This window comes from Berghia stephanieae, chromosome 3 (genome assembly GCF_034508935.2).
Source record: "Berghia stephanieae isolate SIO BIC M18660-M18661 chromosome 3, UCSD_Bste_1.3, whole genome shotgun sequence".
Taxonomy (NCBI): Eukaryota; Metazoa; Mollusca; class Gastropoda; order Nudibranchia; family Aeolidiidae; genus Berghia; species Berghia stephanieae.
Genome location: NC_088362.1, coordinates 93,896,261 through 93,913,760, shown reverse-complemented (window position 1 = coordinate 93,913,760; position 17,500 = coordinate 93,896,261). Strand labels below are relative to the sequence as shown.

General features: G+C 36.7%; 1 protein-coding gene across 1 annotated transcript in view; it reads left to right on the top strand.

Moving 5' to 3' along the window:
• Nucleotides 1-4,151, top strand: part of LOC144968869 (notchless protein homolog 1-like) — a 69,534-nt gene extending 65,383 nt beyond the window's left edge. The window contains exons 12-13 of the mRNA XM_078907663.1: nt 3,434-3,504; nt 3,995-4,151. Coding sequence (XP_078763789.1) covers nt 3,434-3,504; nt 3,995-4,007 — 84 coding nt within the window. The 3' untranslated portion in view covers nt 4,008-4,151. The remainder of the gene's footprint in view (nt 1-3,433; nt 3,505-3,994) is intronic.
• Nucleotides 4,152-17,500: the final 13,349 nt, after the last annotated feature.

Below are 17,500 nucleotides of genomic sequence, written 5' to 3'. Positions count from 1 at the left end.
GTAAATTCTCCATCTTCTACTGCTGTTCCAGAGATGGTGATTTGTGATTCTTGTTTGGCAGTTCTGCACAGTAGTTTTGTCGTCTCTTCACTAATCTTGAGACCAACTCGCTGAGCTGTTTCTTCCAGGGCCGTGAGTTTGTTCTGCATGCCCTGTTGGCGGTGTGAGAGGGGGGCTAGATCATCAGCAAATTCAAGGTCTTCAAGTCTTTTTGAAAATGTCCATTGAATGCCATTATTGGAGTTGCCGTATGCTGTCATTGTCACCCAGTCCAATACCACAAGAAATAGACGTGGGGATAGCAAATAGCCTTGCCTAACTCCTGAGGTAATATCAAAATCCTCTGAGAGTCAACAATTAATGACGTTTACAAACTTATCTGGCACCCCGTGGTGGAGAAGGGTGCTCCAGATGCTTTCTCTATCCCCGCTGCAAAACGCTTTCTCAAAGTCTATAAAGCATACATATAGGGATGATTGCCACTCAATTGACTGCTCAACGATGATTCTTAGAGTTGTTGCTGTGTGCATGACCGCTCTTTTCTGAAGCCTGCTGCTCGTCTTGTAGTGCTTTGCCCAGTGTAACTCATCCTGTCAAGCACTTTAGTTGGTATGGATAACAAGGTGATTCCTCGCCACTTGCCACACTGGGACAGATCGTCCCGTTTGGGTACTTTTACTAGCAGGACCTTCTTCCAATCAGATGGTATTTCCTCATTTATCCAGATCAAGTTGAACAGGTGATGGAGTTGATCCACGATTGTGTTTCCACCCTCTTTCAAAGCTTCAACAGGGCTGTTATCTGAGCCAGCAGCTTTTCCATTTTTCAGACTGCCAAGTGCCCTTCGGATCTCCGTCTTTCTGATTTCACCTGTATTGATATTGAGGGGTTCTCCAGGGTTCAGGTGTGGTCTTAGAACTGGGGGCAGTCTGTTGAGCACTTCGTGGAAGTGTTCTTTCCATCGTTTGTTGCTCTTTTATTGATGTGATTAGTTCCCCATCTTTGTCTCTGACAGGTCTATTTGGGTTGTTTTTTTCAACCGCACAACAGTCTGATGGTGGTGTAGAGGGTCTTAAGATCTCTCTCCTTTCCCTGCAGCTTCCTCTGCCTTATCAGCAATTTCATTTATGTAGGATCGTTTGTCTACCCGCAGCTGTTTCTTCACTTCGTTGGCCATTGTTGTGTATCTGGTCGCTGTCATTTGATTTTGGAATCTAGTTTTCGCATTGTTCATTGCATGTTTTGCCCTTTCTTCCAATTTCTGCCTTGCCTCCTCTCTGATCCATGGTCTCTTTTTGGGTTGTGATCTTCTTCATATGTCCCTGTGATGTCCTCTTTCAGAGTTGTCCATCCTGTATCTGTTTCCCTGGGCTCATGTGTTTGAAGCACTTCAAAGCGGTTTTAGAGTGAAGTCTTAAATGTTTCTTTAGTGTCTGGATTTTTCAGCTTGTTGAAATCATATTTAACTCAAGGGTTTTGAAATTTATTTCTTGCCGACAGTCGCATCATGATCTTTGCAACATCGTGATGGTCTGAACCGATCTCTGCGCCTCGTCTAGCTCGAACATCTAGTAATGAGCTTCTGTACCATAGTCTCACCATGACATGGTCTAATTGATTTTCTGTCTGATGATCTGGAGAAACCCATGTAGCTTTATGGCAACGCTTGTGTGGGAAAAGTGTGCCGCCAATTACAAGGTTGCTTGTAGTACAGAAATCAGCCAAAATTTCTCCATTCTCATTCATCTGGCCAATGCCATGCTTTCCCATTTCATGCTCTCTATCTACATTTGAGCCTCCAACCTTTGCAATCATATCCCCCATGAGTATTAGCATATCTCTGTTTGGGATCTTATCTACTATTGCCGGTAGGTGGGCGTAGAAGACGTCTTTAATTTCGTCCTCTGCTGTGTGTGTGTGTGTGTGGGGGGGGGGGGGGGGGGCATAGCACATGACTAGGGACACCTTCCGGAAACTTGAAGAGAAACGTGCAGTATTGATACGATCAGACACAGGTTCCCATTCCAAGAGGCTTTTAGCAGCTGCTTTGGATAAAAGGAGGCCCACTTCTGCTTCATGGTGATCACTAATGTCTTTTCCAGAGTATATCAAAATTTCTCCTGTTTGCAATTTTGTCTCTCTGTGGCCGTTCCAACGGACTTCGCACATGCCCATAAGGATGAGACTGTATCTGTTCATCTCTATCACTGCTTGAGCACATCTACCAGACTCTCGGAGCGTTCTTATATTCCACGTTCCTAATAGGATGGGCTTTTTCTGTGATAACAATCTTGGAGGCTTTATCAAGGGTGTTATTGAGCTAAGAGGGATCGTCAGCTCTGCAGCTTCCTGGTGGGTTTGGACGTAGCGCGTCATCATTCTCCTAGTTGGAGGCCTTGGTCTCCCAAGAACTGAAATTGGGGTTATATTGCTGTTGTAGGTTTCTATAACTTGCTATTTTTAAATGGACGGGTAGTTGGCCCATCGCATAAACCCCAGACTTGGAGGACCAGGATTAGTTTTGGAGCTTCACTCATAGACTGGTTACTCTCCCGAGTTTGTGAACCCAGTCTGCCCATGGTTTTCTGATAGGGTTTCCTTCCCTTAGACGATTGTCTTCCGTAACAAATGAGCCCCAACTACCCAGGTTTGAAATCAGAGTTTTCCTTCTAGGTGAATTGTCTCCTAATGAGACTAATGAGCTCCACCTACCCTGTTAATCACTTGGTCTAGGTCCTCCCCCACGGACCTGTTCGGCTTGGTTAGACCTGCCAGGGCACACGAAGTCCCCGCCGACATAGCTCCATGGGATCGTTGCACGCACACAAGCTCCCCCGCCACGACAAGGCAGACCCACTTGGGGGGGATAATAATAATAATAATCTAATTTTCATGTCCCTCCCAACCCTGCCAATGAAAAACCTTCCTAGGGTTAATTGGGATATCGTGAGATTTATTCATCCCTCTCTCTCTCTCTCTCTCTCTCTCTCTCTCTCTCTCTCTCTCTATCTATCTATCTATCTATCTATCTATCTATCTATCTATCTATCTATCTATCTATCTATCTATCTTTAATTTCAATTTTACCTATATAATTTCACACTTTTCCTCCAGTTCTGGAGCTAACGAGCTTATGCTGGTAGCAATAAAAACACCCCCGCCATTCAGGTTACGGTCTTTTCGATGGCAAGGTAAGTTGTTTCAGTGTCAGTGTCAGCTATTATGGGAATGGTTGTCAATGTTGACGGTGGTCTGTGCGTGAACTGTTTTCTCTGCAGCCTATTGTTTTGACAGTTTCAATCATCCTTTGTTTTCTTCTACCTTCTCTGTCTCATGAACATTTTTGATTGATATTTATAGATGGTGATTCCCTTTCAACACATAAAAATGTTCTTAAAAAATATTTTAAAAAAATATTTTTTTTAATTTACAGGTGTTTGCTGTAGACTGGAGTCCGGATGGCCAGAGGGTGGTCAGCGGGGGAAAGGATAAAGTATTGAAGATGTCAGTATTTTTTTGTTGTTGCTTTCATCGTCGTAGTCGTCGTCTTTGTTGTTGTTGTTCTGTTGTTGTTTTTGTTGTTGCTGTTTTCAGTGGTGGAGGTTGTGATGGTGTCGATGTTGGTCGTGGTGGCGATGGTAGTGATTGTGGTGGTTATGGTGGTGGCGGCTGTGGGGAATGTTACTTACGTAAGTGGTAAGGGTATGTTAGTATCGTAGTCGTGGGTAACATTTATGGTCATGTACTTAATTGTTAATAAGAATAATGACAGAATTTGTGTACGACAATGACCGTGTCTTTATTTATGGTGGTATTGGTGGTTGGGATGCTGGTTGTTGTTGATGTTGTGGTGGTGGTGTTGGAGTGGATGATGATGATGATTGAGATGATGACGATGATGATGTTGGCAGTGCGTGTTGAGTTAAGAAGTTCTATTTCGCATGGATTCAACTGTATCTGTCACCATTTATTTGTGTATTTATTTCACTCACAGATGGAGGTCTTGAAACCAAGAGGGTTCGGTGCTTGACTTGAAAGGAATTTGCCATGAAAAGAAAGGCAACCAACGTGGTTACATTATCACCGCAAAGATGACAGATTTATTTCCATGAAATAATTGAAGCAATAAAATAATATTTTTATGTCCAAAATATAGTCCTCGTTTGCTTCATTTCCCTCGTCATCACCCATCCAGTGACTAACCGCGATCATCCAGCTTCCATAACAGTCGAAACACAATGACCAGGCCATTAACAATAACGCCACATTTGGCTAGCCTAGAGTTTGTCATAAGCGGTTAGTAGTTAGTAGCTATTACACGAAATGTGAGCAATCAAGTTATGTCACGTGGTTTACTGGGTGAACGGGGAATAAGATCCCGAGAGAAAATTGAATATCACAAACCACCCCCATTTGCATAGGCCTGCATCGCTAGCAACAAAAAGAATTGGTCCCCTTCACAAACATGTTACCAATGAATTCGATCAAAACCCAACCCTCTTACGCCCTAATTACTCAAGGGAGACCACCTAGGTAATACAGTCAGTCTATCAGAATATATGAAAGTGAGAGTTCACTACCCTTTACATCATCTGGTAAAGTCTTTGTGAACAACGATTCCTGCCTCCACCATTAATGCCCTTTATATTTATTGTAAGCCATGCGACATACAAGTTGGAAGTGATCTTATCACTCTATGTGCCAGTTTTATTTCGTTTTTACTGTTTTATTTATTTTCCTATTTCATCGACTCTTTCTTAAATATTGTCAAAACTATGTATCACAGATAAAATTTGTCGGATAAGCTACTCTTAGTAGCACCATGTGGCCATAAGAACACCTCAAGTGTCGTAACAAGAACAACAACAACAACAAAGATGATAATAATAATAATAATAATGATAATAATAATAATGATAATAATAATAATACCAATAATAATAATTATAATAATAATAGTAATAATAATAATAATAATGATAATAATAATAATAATAATAATGATAATGATATATTAATAAAAATGATAACGATAATAATAATGATATTAATAATGTTAATGGTAATAATATTAATAATAATAATAATAATAATAATAATAACAATAGTAAATTATTATTATTATTATTATTACTTGTTTACATATTATATATATGATTTGTAAACATGTGAGTGCATTCCTCTTAGTAGGGACCTGTGCTTGACCTGTGCTTGTGTCTAGATAAGGCTTTTGGGTGATCTCAAACTAAGTAATTTGATAGTGTGCTCTTGGCATCTACACCTGTTTCCTATGTGAACCAATTCCCCTTTGTCTTATCTTTTCTTTGGTGCTTTAATTGTAATTCTAGAACTTTTTACAATCCCATTTACTTCCTTTTTACTGGCGTCGATATGACCTTAATGTGTTGCAAGCGCCGTAAAACCCTTAAAAAACAAAAACATTGTTGTTATTGTTTTCTTGTTGTTACATAATAATAATAATAATAATAATAATAATAATAATAATAATAATAATAATAATATTAATAATAATAATAATAATAATAATAATAATAATAATAATAATAATAATAATGCACAATTTGTCAAGCGCAGCATATCCCGCTTTACTTACTATACAGGCTTCGGGCCCCTAACATTTTCCTATTTGTTCTCGAGTGTGTCATGCTTGCCATGATATTAACCTTGAAATGATTGAAACGTTTCTGACCACCCATAGTGGGCAAGGGGGGGGGGGGGATACATACTGTGTCTTCTATCCCCTTAATCTGTTTTCCAATATGCTTTCCGCCTTTGTCTTGGAATGAGATTACTTGGGTTTGTCCTGGCCCTGGCTGGAGTCCTATCTGGGAGGGAAACAATCAAATGCATAGTTATTGTTTTGGGAGATGCCAATTTTTTTCCTTGTAAATCATCTCTCTGTTATGTATTATTATATTTGTTATTTTGAATGTATAAGGGACAGCGTGGCTCAGTGGTGCGGTCTTTGCTTCCTACCCGAAAGGTACCGAGTTCAATCAAACTTGTGGCTTTGAGCAAGTCACCTCGCCCTAGCTCATTTTGCTGCGCTGCTCTGCGGCTGACGCCTGGATTAATTTAGTCTTCCCCTTGGAATAGACCCTAAAGACAAATTTACCCTTGGGGATGATTAAAGGGAATTTAGTTTATTTTATTTTTATTTTTATGTAAGCATTTGAGTGTATTCCTCTTTGTTGGATTTTGTGCTTGTGTCCGGTTGAGACTTATAGGTGATCTCACACTAAGTACATTGGTGGTGTGCTCTTGGAATCTACATCTGATCCCTATTTGTTCCCAGTTCCCCTATGTCTTACTTTTTCATGGATGCTTTAATTATAATTGTAATTCTAGAACTTTTTACTTTCCCATATTCTTCCTTTTTACTGGCGCTGATATCACCTAAATGTGTTGCAAGCGCCGTAAAACCCTTAAAAACAAACATTGAAACGTTTTTCTCTTTCTGAAGAACATGGTATCAATATAAACTTTCATAGCAGGCAAGAGACAATCAAACCTACATTTCATGTTTATAAATTGGTATTAGTGTGATCTACTCACAAAATGTCTGCTGAAGTTGTCACGAGGTTAAGATAGATAGTCATTGATATGTAAATTCTATGCGTATATTTTTCCATGAAATTCACCAACAACCACAGTAAATTTTTGGAACCAAAAATACATTGAATCAGTATCAATATCATAATTTGACAACTTTTCATTTGCATCAAACAAACAACCGATGTGGTTTCATTTGCAATTTATTTCACAATATTTGATGAGCATTTTACGTTACTATAACCTTAAGTTATGTAAATGTTTTTCTTAAGCTCAAGCCGGAAGTATGTGGCATCAGGAGGGACCGGTTTCATTCCTTATCTGTTATCTCTGTGATTGTGGTTTTCTTTCCTTGCTCTGAAATATGTTTTCGCCCTTGCTGTGGCGAGGATTATTTGCCAAGAGCTTGTTTTTTGTTCTATTTTTTTATGTGAGAAATGTTTCTTTTTTTAAAACAATCTCTCTGTGTGAGCATCTACTGCAATCCCGTGTATTCCATTTCATTGGTGTATAACCTGATACCTCATCTGTGTTAGACTCGGGATATCTTCAGTCAGGCCTTTTGGGTATTGATTTCTATCGAGACCTATTTCTGCTTTGTTCTTTATCTTACTCTTCATTGTGTACGTGCCACTACGGATAGTTTAGTCTATTCTCATCAATACAAGGAACAGGGCTGTGAACCCATCTTTTTCCAGGCTGTCCTGTCAGCAGCAGCAGCAGTGATGGCTCCCTCCAGGATGTATACCCAATCATGCCTCTTTCCTTCTGAATTGTCCTCCTCCATTATTTCTCTCTGCCTCATTTCTTCCTCTTTATATCAGGTACTCACCTAACTAAAACTCTAAGTAGTTGGGTAGTTGATAATGTTTGAATCGAGATGAAATTGTATTTCTTTTTTAGTGGTCTCTTGGAGTTCGAGCCATAAGGCAGTGGAACCGGAGTTTTGACTACATTTCTGTAGCGTTAAATTGACAATGGTATTTGTTTGCTACCCAGTTGATAGAATGCCAGTCCATTGCACCCTACTTTCCGCCATACATAATTTGCATCAATCTTGTATTGATATCGTGAATGGATAACTGACTATAGGATACTGTAAAAAATGCTAGTACAAAGAGACATCCGAAAGACGACTTGCATTGAATTGGGTTCCGAATGTACTGAAATACCAAGAGCCTGGCGGGGATCCATTTCCTCGGGGGAGGCAGTCTAACGTGGGCGTATCATTTTGCGACAGTAAAATAAAATTAGAAATAAATAAATGAAATATTTGAATGGTAATAAAAATCAGCTCCCTCTATTGACGGAATTTACATCAACCATTGAAGTGTTTGGAAATCAACATTTGTAGATTACCTCATCTTTCAAAACACCAACCGCTTTGAAATCAGTACTGGAGATTGCATCTTTAATTTCTGGTACATAATGTAGTCTATACAAGATTGTCTAGTCTATGTTTGATCGATTGTGTGTGTGTGTGTGTGAGTGTGTGTGTGTGTGTGAAAGAGAGAGAGAGAGAGATCATCATAATCATCAGGTTGTCCCCGTTTTCATCATCTTATTCATGATAAAGAAACATTACATTTTTTTCTTATTACTTCTTTCAGTTGTCCCAATCGTCAAGTTTTCTGCTCTGGCCGTTGTAAATCTTCATGAAATCGCACTAAGATAATATTAATAATGTTATGTAGATTTAAAATGCTATGCGATGAAAGAAATAATTATATTTTTAAAAAACAATTTTAACACTTATCAGCTAAATAATAAAATAGTGTATTAATCGCAAACGTCACTCAAACCTAGTATTTACAGAAATCGACCAAAAAAAAAAATACCATGGAGAATCACTTGTCCCAAAACAAGAAAACAAAACAAAACAAAAACTGAGGATTTATATAGTGCAATATCCATTAAATGTGATCAAAGCGTTTTACAAAGGTTCTCTAACCACAGCAACGCTTAAGAAGTAGGACGCAACATGACACTATTAGGCGATATAACAATTTTTTTTGTGATAGAGACAAGACTGTTGACGCCAGGCCCTCGTTTTACGTTGAAGGAATGTGAGTAAAGAACCTTTTTCCAAGGATTCAACTATGCGCTGCCCGGAGCGGGACTCGAACCTTGGACTTGGAGTGTCGTACCATAAGACCACATAGTCACACGATTCATAAGATGGGAAAAAGAGTTTAAAGCAAAATAAAATAACAAGCATTAAAAAATATAATTAAGGTAGGTCGTCTATTTAGCGAAATTGAAACGATTTTTTTACGTATATTTTTTTTATCCATCAACCATGTACGCCTAATTTGATTTTAACCTGTTGTTTTAGCTGCCAAGCCCCAGTGAGAGTTGTGGGTCTGTTATTTCAATAATGTCTCTATAGTTCGATATTTTGACATTTTTTGTCTCGTATGCCATTCGGTCGAATATTTTATTTACATTTTATTGCCCTTTTGGAACTTTTTAAATCAATGAAGAAACTCGATAGTTCCCATACAATACTCGCTGGATTCTTATAGTCCGTTCCACAACTCCGTGTTCACGCGTTGACGTATATATTTTCACAACGTTCTGATGGATTCGAACACTCGAATTGTTAGTTACATTAAGCCAATTGTTTTGCATTGGTTACAGCATCATACTTTAGAATTTTTCTTATTTATGGTATATAATAAACGAAGGGTCTGGGATGAGTGAACATTTTGATGTTTTACAATACGATGTTGTACACAGTGAATTATGTAGTGATAACGATCGCTAAACTCGCCCATAGGCTTGACCAGGGGTTTCCATTTCACGAGAGTCACGTGCACTACTCACTATTATCATTATTATTGCCATCCAGAGTTCAAAATTATACAGCAAAATGTACACTTTGCACTCACTTGATATAAACAATTGTTACAATTTAATATTTGAAAGCCAGAGGCGTAGCTTCCCGATGTGAATTTTACATTCATAAAAACTGATAAAAAATATGGATTAAACTTAAACAGTCACATTTGTCACAGAGGAAGATTTACAAGTATTTCTCCAGAGAGGCGAAGCGCGGAATTCTTTTTCATGACATGCGGCAAATAGCAGTATGGCTTACAACCAGGGACTCAGAGGGGAGAGATCAAATTAATTGATGTTTATGTCATCTTAATTATGCATCTCTTGTATTTGAAAACTGCGGTTCCTTTGAAAGTTTATACTGTACAAAACTTACACGGAATCTGGTGTTAAAGAAGTTTACATTTAGTGATATTTCACACTAATACATTCAATGCCCCCCCCCCCCCCTTTCCAGCGAACATAATTCAAAAATGGAGAACACGTAACGTAATCGATGGGTGACCAGCGGGATTTCGTGAATGTCTTGCCCGACATTTATGAGATGTCTTGCTCAACAGGTGGTCGGGTGTTATGTCTTTATGAAAGGCATCTTTCCTCGTCCTGTCGGAGACGGGCGTAAAAATTCGAAGACCCCCTGTTTTTTAACATAATTTTGGTCTGTGTCCAAAAAATGTATAAGCACCTAATGGGCTGCTTGTGTCGTCCAATGTATTATTTGGCCGTAGCCCACTAGGGAAGAGACATTGTATAAACTCAGCCTGTTTTCAATGCTGTGAAGTACTAGATAAATGCTATCTAAAATTAAACTATTTCAAACAACCCAAAATTATTTGCTAAGCTACGCCACTGAATGCAACTTTGTTATGATAATTTCCCCACGGGAAATAGAATCAACACACCATTACTATAAACATTTTAAAGTTTGAGTCTTATTTTATTACAAACGATGAAAAGCTCAAAGGAATTCGTCATTGTGAGAAAACCGTTTGGTCAACCATTATCGGTATTCAAAATTTGTGATAATAATAATAATAATAATAATAATAATAATAATAATAATAGATCTTTATTGTCCATAAATATGGCAATTTGTCATTTAGTTACACTTGTTATAATGTTAAACGATAACTAAGATTGAACAGATATTTCACTCCTACTTATTCTCTCTCTCTCTCTCTCTCTCTCTCTCTCTCTCTCTCTCTCTCTCTCTCTCTCTCTCTTTCTTTTTCTTTCTTTCTTTCACACGTGCGATAACACAACATAAACATATTCATTTCGTTTTCAATTTGTTACGATTGTGGCAATTCGACACCAAAAATTATCATCATTATCAATTGGTCAGTTAATCTTACATTAAATAAATTAATCAGTTAATCAGTCAACGAATCAATCCTTGGTTTTTCTGTACCATATGAAATATTCAAAATTTTTATTGCTGATGGAACGAACGTTGATTTATACTTGTTAGTTCTACATTTAATCTGACAAAACCTTCTCCCAGATGGTAAAAGACTAAATTCATGGTATAAAATATGTTTTTTATTGTTGGTAATTGAGAATGCTTTCCTTTCTATTGCTTTTCCATGAATTCTTTCTACTCCATCAAGAGGATGGTTTATTATTTTTGATGCCTCTTTGATAGATTTTGAAATTTTTGATTTATCTTTAAGTCGGCATCCTCCAAACCATATGGTGCAGCCAAACGCAATTACACTTTTAATCAATGAGTCATAAACTCTTAACATAGTTTTCTTCCTTACTTGAAATGTTCTCAATTTCCTTAGGATGTATAATCTTTGGGCAACTTTCTTAGATATTATATTAATATGTTGAGAGAAATTGAGGGAACTATCAATGGTTATTCCTAAATATTTAAAATAGTCAACTATCTCAACATCATCTTTACCGATCGCCACACACTTTAAGTCGTTTTTATTTTTTACACCAAACACCTGTTCTTTCGTTTTTTCAACATTTAATTCAAGCTGGTTTTGTTTACACCAATCGGTGAATATATTTATTTGTTTGAAATAATTCTTTTCGGTAACTTTATCTTTTAATAAGCCAAGAATAGCAGTATCATCTGCATATTTCACTATAAAACTTTCTAATTCTAATTGAGCTTTTATATAGCGCAATATCCACTAAACGTGCTCAAAGCGCTTTACAAGGGGTCCCTGGTCAACAGCAACATTTAACATGTGGGACGGGACATAACGCCTGTTAGGCGATATTACAATTTTTCGGACAAAGACAACGCTGTTACCGGCCAGGTACTCATTTTACACCTGAGTACGGTGAGAGAATGTGAGTAAAGAGCCTTTTCCAAGGACTCAACTATGCGCCGAGCGCGAGGCTCGAACCCAGGACCTTCCGATCCGAAAGCGAGTGTCATACCACTAGACCACATAGCCGCACAACTTAAAATATAAGCCGGCATGCAAAAAATCACGGCTCCGCATTTGGTAACTTTGGAGGAATTTGCAATATTCCATGCACACGGGAGTTGGAACGGCACACTTTGCAACAGGGACACGTTGGAACTTGGTTACCTCATGTGAACATCGGATTTCAGACTGTTTTTATTTATTTTATTTTTTCTTCTTCCTAGAGCGTGCTAGAATCCAGCGAGTACTGTGTTCACTGTATAAAATGGATGTGTTATTTACAAATCATTTGTAAGGCAGTTTGTGGTGGAAATTTGCCTTAAACAAGTCTGACAATAGTTCTTCAGAACCATAAGGCTCACTCACTTATTCCGTTTTCTGTATGTAGTTTAATCATTTTTGGTTGCTACTCCTTGGGTTGGACGCGCGCTAAACTTGAGCATTTATATAGTGCAATATCCATGTGCTCAAGGGGTTCCTAACCAACAGCAAAACATATAGGACGAGACATGAAGCCTATTAGGCGACAAAACAGTTATTTCCCGACAGATACAACTTTGTTAACGGTCAGGTATTCAATTTACACCTGAAGGACGCAACTATTCGCCGCTCAGAGCGGAACTCGAGCCCAGGACCTTCCGATTTGAAGGCGAGTGGCATACCACATGTACGCGTGCAAGTTTATCCAAAGTATTGATAGACCAGCTTTTGGATTGACAGAGAAAGAAAAGAAAGACACCTCACGGCACACCAGACCAATATGGGTCCTTTGCCTCCTCCACCAACTTAATAATAATAATAATAATAATAATATAATAATAATAATAATAATAATAATAATAATAATAATAATAATAATAATAATAATAATAATAATAATAATAATAATAATAATAATAATAATAATAATAATAATAATAATAATAATAATAATAATATATACACTATAATACTATATACTACTACTACTACTACTACTACTACTACTACTACTACTACTACTACTACTAATACTACTATAATAATAATAATAATAATACTAATAATAATAATAATAATAATCTACTTTATGTGACAATATGTTTGGCTTGATAATGGCTTTAGTATTGTGAAATATCAAGAACTCACTCAATCCTAGATATTTTTGCTACTTTTCAAAATTGGAGAAAAATCTATTAAAATTAGCATTTACATAGATATTTTTATTCAACTATCATTAACTTATAATTATTAAAACATAAGCTTTGATAATACGCCTATAATTTGTCTCAGAAAAATGTAAAATAAGCATGGGGTAAAAGTAACCTGGGTAAACAACGGATATAGTCGGTGTTAGGGTTGAGTGAGTAAAAGTTGATACGATTTTAGAACATTGTTTTTTTCCCTATATGGAAGTGTTAATAAAAACTTTTCTTTCAATTTTTTTTTTTTAATTTTTTTTTTTTGTAGAAAACAAAAGCCTTTTTATACAAAGATAGGCCTGATAACATTGTAGGTTAAGAGATATGGATAAATTTGTTTCTTTTAAAATATTTTTAAAAAGAAATTTTATATGAATAATGTTATTGAATCCTAACAGCATCTAATATTAATCAATGATAATTGCTAAAGCTAATAATAATAATTGTTGCATAACTTCATGTTCATATTTCTTTTCTTTTTTCTTTGTATTCAGATGTCAATTGCGACGACAATTTATAGTGGCTTTTGATGTTTCGAGATGAGATCTCTGTTGTAGTCTTTAAAAAAAAAAAAAACAATTCTTGTAACATAATAATTTGGATCCGAACGTGACATAGAACCCATTTTATGATAATGTTCAAGCGATTTGTTATGTTTATAGAATGTATCCCTTCCTCTCTGCATAACATGGAAATTCATTTGTCTTCAATTTTACCCCGTTTAATATCACTTACTATCATTGCAAAAATCAGATCTTTCCTGTAACCGTTCATTTTTGAGAATTTATGTTTAGTTTATCGATGATCAAACCAGCTTTGACAATTATTAGTTTGGCGATTTCCATGGTTCCATCAAGTCAAATTACATGTATTTCTTCACAAAGACACAGCGACTATTGTTGAACGACGTGTGCAAATCCCGTTCCCAGAGACACAACGCCGGGCCAATGTTTGCTGTAATTGTCAGCCGTCTGATCGTTGAAGAAGGCTGGATAGTTTTATTCGACTATTTTTTACGTCTTTTTTGTCACTGAAAACAAAAACTTGAACATTTATATAACACAATATCCACTAAACGGTTTCAAAGCTCTTTACGGTAAAGTGGTCCCAAACCAACAGCAACATAACATGTAGGACGAGGCATGACGCTTTGTTAGGCGATATTACCATTTTTTTCCGACATAGACAACGATGTTTACAGCCAGGTATTCATTTTACACCTGAGTACGGTAAGAACATTTCAGTAAAGAGCCTTTTTCAAGGACTCAACTATGCGCCACTCAGAGCGGGACTCGAACCCAGGACCTTCTGATCCGAAGGCGAGGGCCATACAAGACAACATAGCAGCACTTTATACAGGTTTTAAGATTAATTTTTATTTATCAGTGCGTGCATGCCACTTTCTTCCACTAAAAGTTGTGATTTAGACCCCGTAAATACTGCCATTCTAAAAAAATGCATTGATGTAATTTTAACACCATTTACATGTATTGTTAATAATTCGTTGCAGTCAGGTGCTGTACCAGACATTTACAAAGTTGCTCATGTCAAACCCCTTTTGAAAAAACCTGATCTCGATAAAGAGAACTTTAAAAAACTATCGCCCTGTCTCTTTTCTCTCTAAGATCTTAGAAAAGCTTGTTTTGAAACAATTACTGTCTCATCTTAAAAATAATTGTCTTGAAGAAAAATTTCAGTCTGCTTATAGGCAACATCATTCGACGGAAACCGCACTTGTTAGGGTTGTTAATGATCTCCTCTCTGTTATAGACAATGATTCATGTTCTTTGCTGAATTTGCTTGACCTATCGTCTGCTTTTGATACTATTGATCACAATCTTCTTCTCAAACGTCTTGAAATTACTTATGGCGTGTCTGGTGCAGCGCTTGATTGGTTTAGGTCATATTTGTTTAATCGTAAACAGATTATTACGGTGGATGAATATGGATCTGAGGAAATCTTTCTTGATTGTGGGGTTCCCCAGGGTTCAGTACTTGGACCCGTTCTTTTTGTTTTGTACGTTGGCCCTCTGTCTAAAATCATCAGAATTTTCGGTCTGTCTTACCATCAATACGCTGATGATACGCAATTGTACTGCGTTTCCAATACGAGAAATTTACAAGAAGTATCAGCCAATAGTAAAAATTGTATCCAAAGTGTTAAGAAATGGATGAATGAGAACAGACTGAAACTGAATGATGATAAGACGGAGGTGCTGTATGTGGGGAACAGGAAGTGGAAAAGTGAAACAGATTTGAAGTTGGGGGATGCCTCCATTCAAATTGTTGACAAAGTGAAAAACCTTGGCACATTCTTAGACTCTGGACTGTCGATGGAGCATCAGGTAAATAATTTGGTTAGATCTCTCTTTTTCCAACTAAAAAAATTGCTTCCATTAGACGGTTCATATCTGAGGCTGTGACCAAGCACCTGGTTGTGTCCCTCGTACTATCGAATTTGGATTATTGTAATGCTCTGTTGTTTGGCGTTTCGCAATACAATCTGAGACGACCTCAGATTGTCCAAAACAGCGCTGCCAGACTAGTATTCATGAAGCGTAGGTGCGACTCTGCCGGACCTCTACTTCATGACCTGCATTGGCTGCCTGTTGAGAAAAGGAGTAAATTCAAAGCTTGTGTTTTAGTGTATCGTTGTCTTGAAGGTACTGCCCCTTACTACCTTTCGGAACTAATTGAAAGATATTCAAAACCACGCCCCTTACGTTCGGCCAGTGATTCCACAAAACTAATTGTCCCTCGAATTCGGAAAAATGCTGGAATGAGATCCTTTTCTCATTTCGGACCCTCTATTTGGAACGCCTTACCGCAGAGCATTCGTGAAAAAGAATCTTTGTCTATTTTTAAACGTTCGCTTAAACATATCTGTTTCGATTTTAGTAGATGGTATGAGAAGCATGATAGATTTGGTTTGTGTTGCGTGTTGTGTGTGTGTGTGTGTGTGTGTGTGTGTGTGCTTGTGTGTGTAAATGAGTATGTTTCAGCCAAAGTAATTTGTAATTTAAGCGCTTAGAGTCTGGTGTCTCGGAGTTATAGCGCTATATAAGTTTTTCAGCATTATTATTATTATTATTATTATTATTATTATTATTATTATTATTATTATTATTATTATTATTATTATTATTATTATTATTATTATTCATCATCATCATCATCATCATTATTATTATTATTATTATTATTATTATTATTATTATATTAATAATTAATAATAATAATAATAATAATAATAATAATAATAATAATATAATAATAATAATAATAATAATAATAATAATAAAGGGGCGATGTGGCCGATGGACAAGCCATTGGACTGTGGGGCTCCCTGGTTGGAGTCCACTACATTCAAGATGTTGTGTTTTTTAAAATAAATATCGGGCAAGATCATAAACTCTCAGTTTGCTCACTAGGAGAACGTGGATGATTTGTTGAAACCAATACGTTTCTTTGATGTATTAGCATTTCTATTTTTTCTTCAGTACGCATTTGTAAATTACAATGAAAAAAATAGACAAGAAGCTTCAATTCAATTCACAAAGACAAATGATGTGGACATATCGGGATTCAACTTTGTCAACAAAAACACAGTGAATAATAATTCACACTTATTTACAGGAAAACACTCATTGTTTTGACGATGATTAGATGCAGGATACCCCATACATAAACTTTGTTATGAAAACAAACTTTATCTGGAAATTCGGGACAAAAGGTGAAATCCGTTGTCCCATATCGGAGGTCTTATAGCATTGGTATATTTTACACCGCGGACGCCCACTGGCCCATGTGCATAGAGAGCCATTTCTAGCGATTGGCCCTGTTTGTTGTTGAGCTGTTATAACATCAGTGTTGCTTATTGGAGTGCGATGCAGGCATTCGATCTTGAAACAGAAAGCGGTTTGTCCTTTTTGTGGTTTTGTTTTTATTTCGTAACAAAATGTATGATGTGCTTGTATTTCTTTGGATAACCCATCCATCCGGTTTGGTGCGTAGTCGTTTTATTTTTTATGAAATAGATGAATATTATTGTTGTTTTTTTATCATAAGTCGGTAAACGATTCTATTCTATATTACCATCGTCATCTTTGATTTTTATAATTTCCCACCATGATTATCACTGTGCCAGTGCATCACATAACTTCATCATCATCATCATCATCATCATCATCATCATCGTCAACATCATTATCATTATATCATCATCATCATCATCATCATCATCATCATCATCATCATCATCATCGTTATCATCATCATCATAATCATTTTTATCATCACAGTAAAAGTCTAACTGAAAATAAAATGAGATTACTTCATCTCTCCAATTTAAGAATATCTTCTAATGTCATTTGTTCACTAGCTGACGTGGTAGCGGTAAGCCATTCTCTTTTAGACGGATTGGTCAGGGGTTCAATTGCCTATGGAAACACTGGGATTATTTTCTCATAAGATCTTTTTAAAAGACGGAAAAATGCATTTAATGTTTTCCCCCCT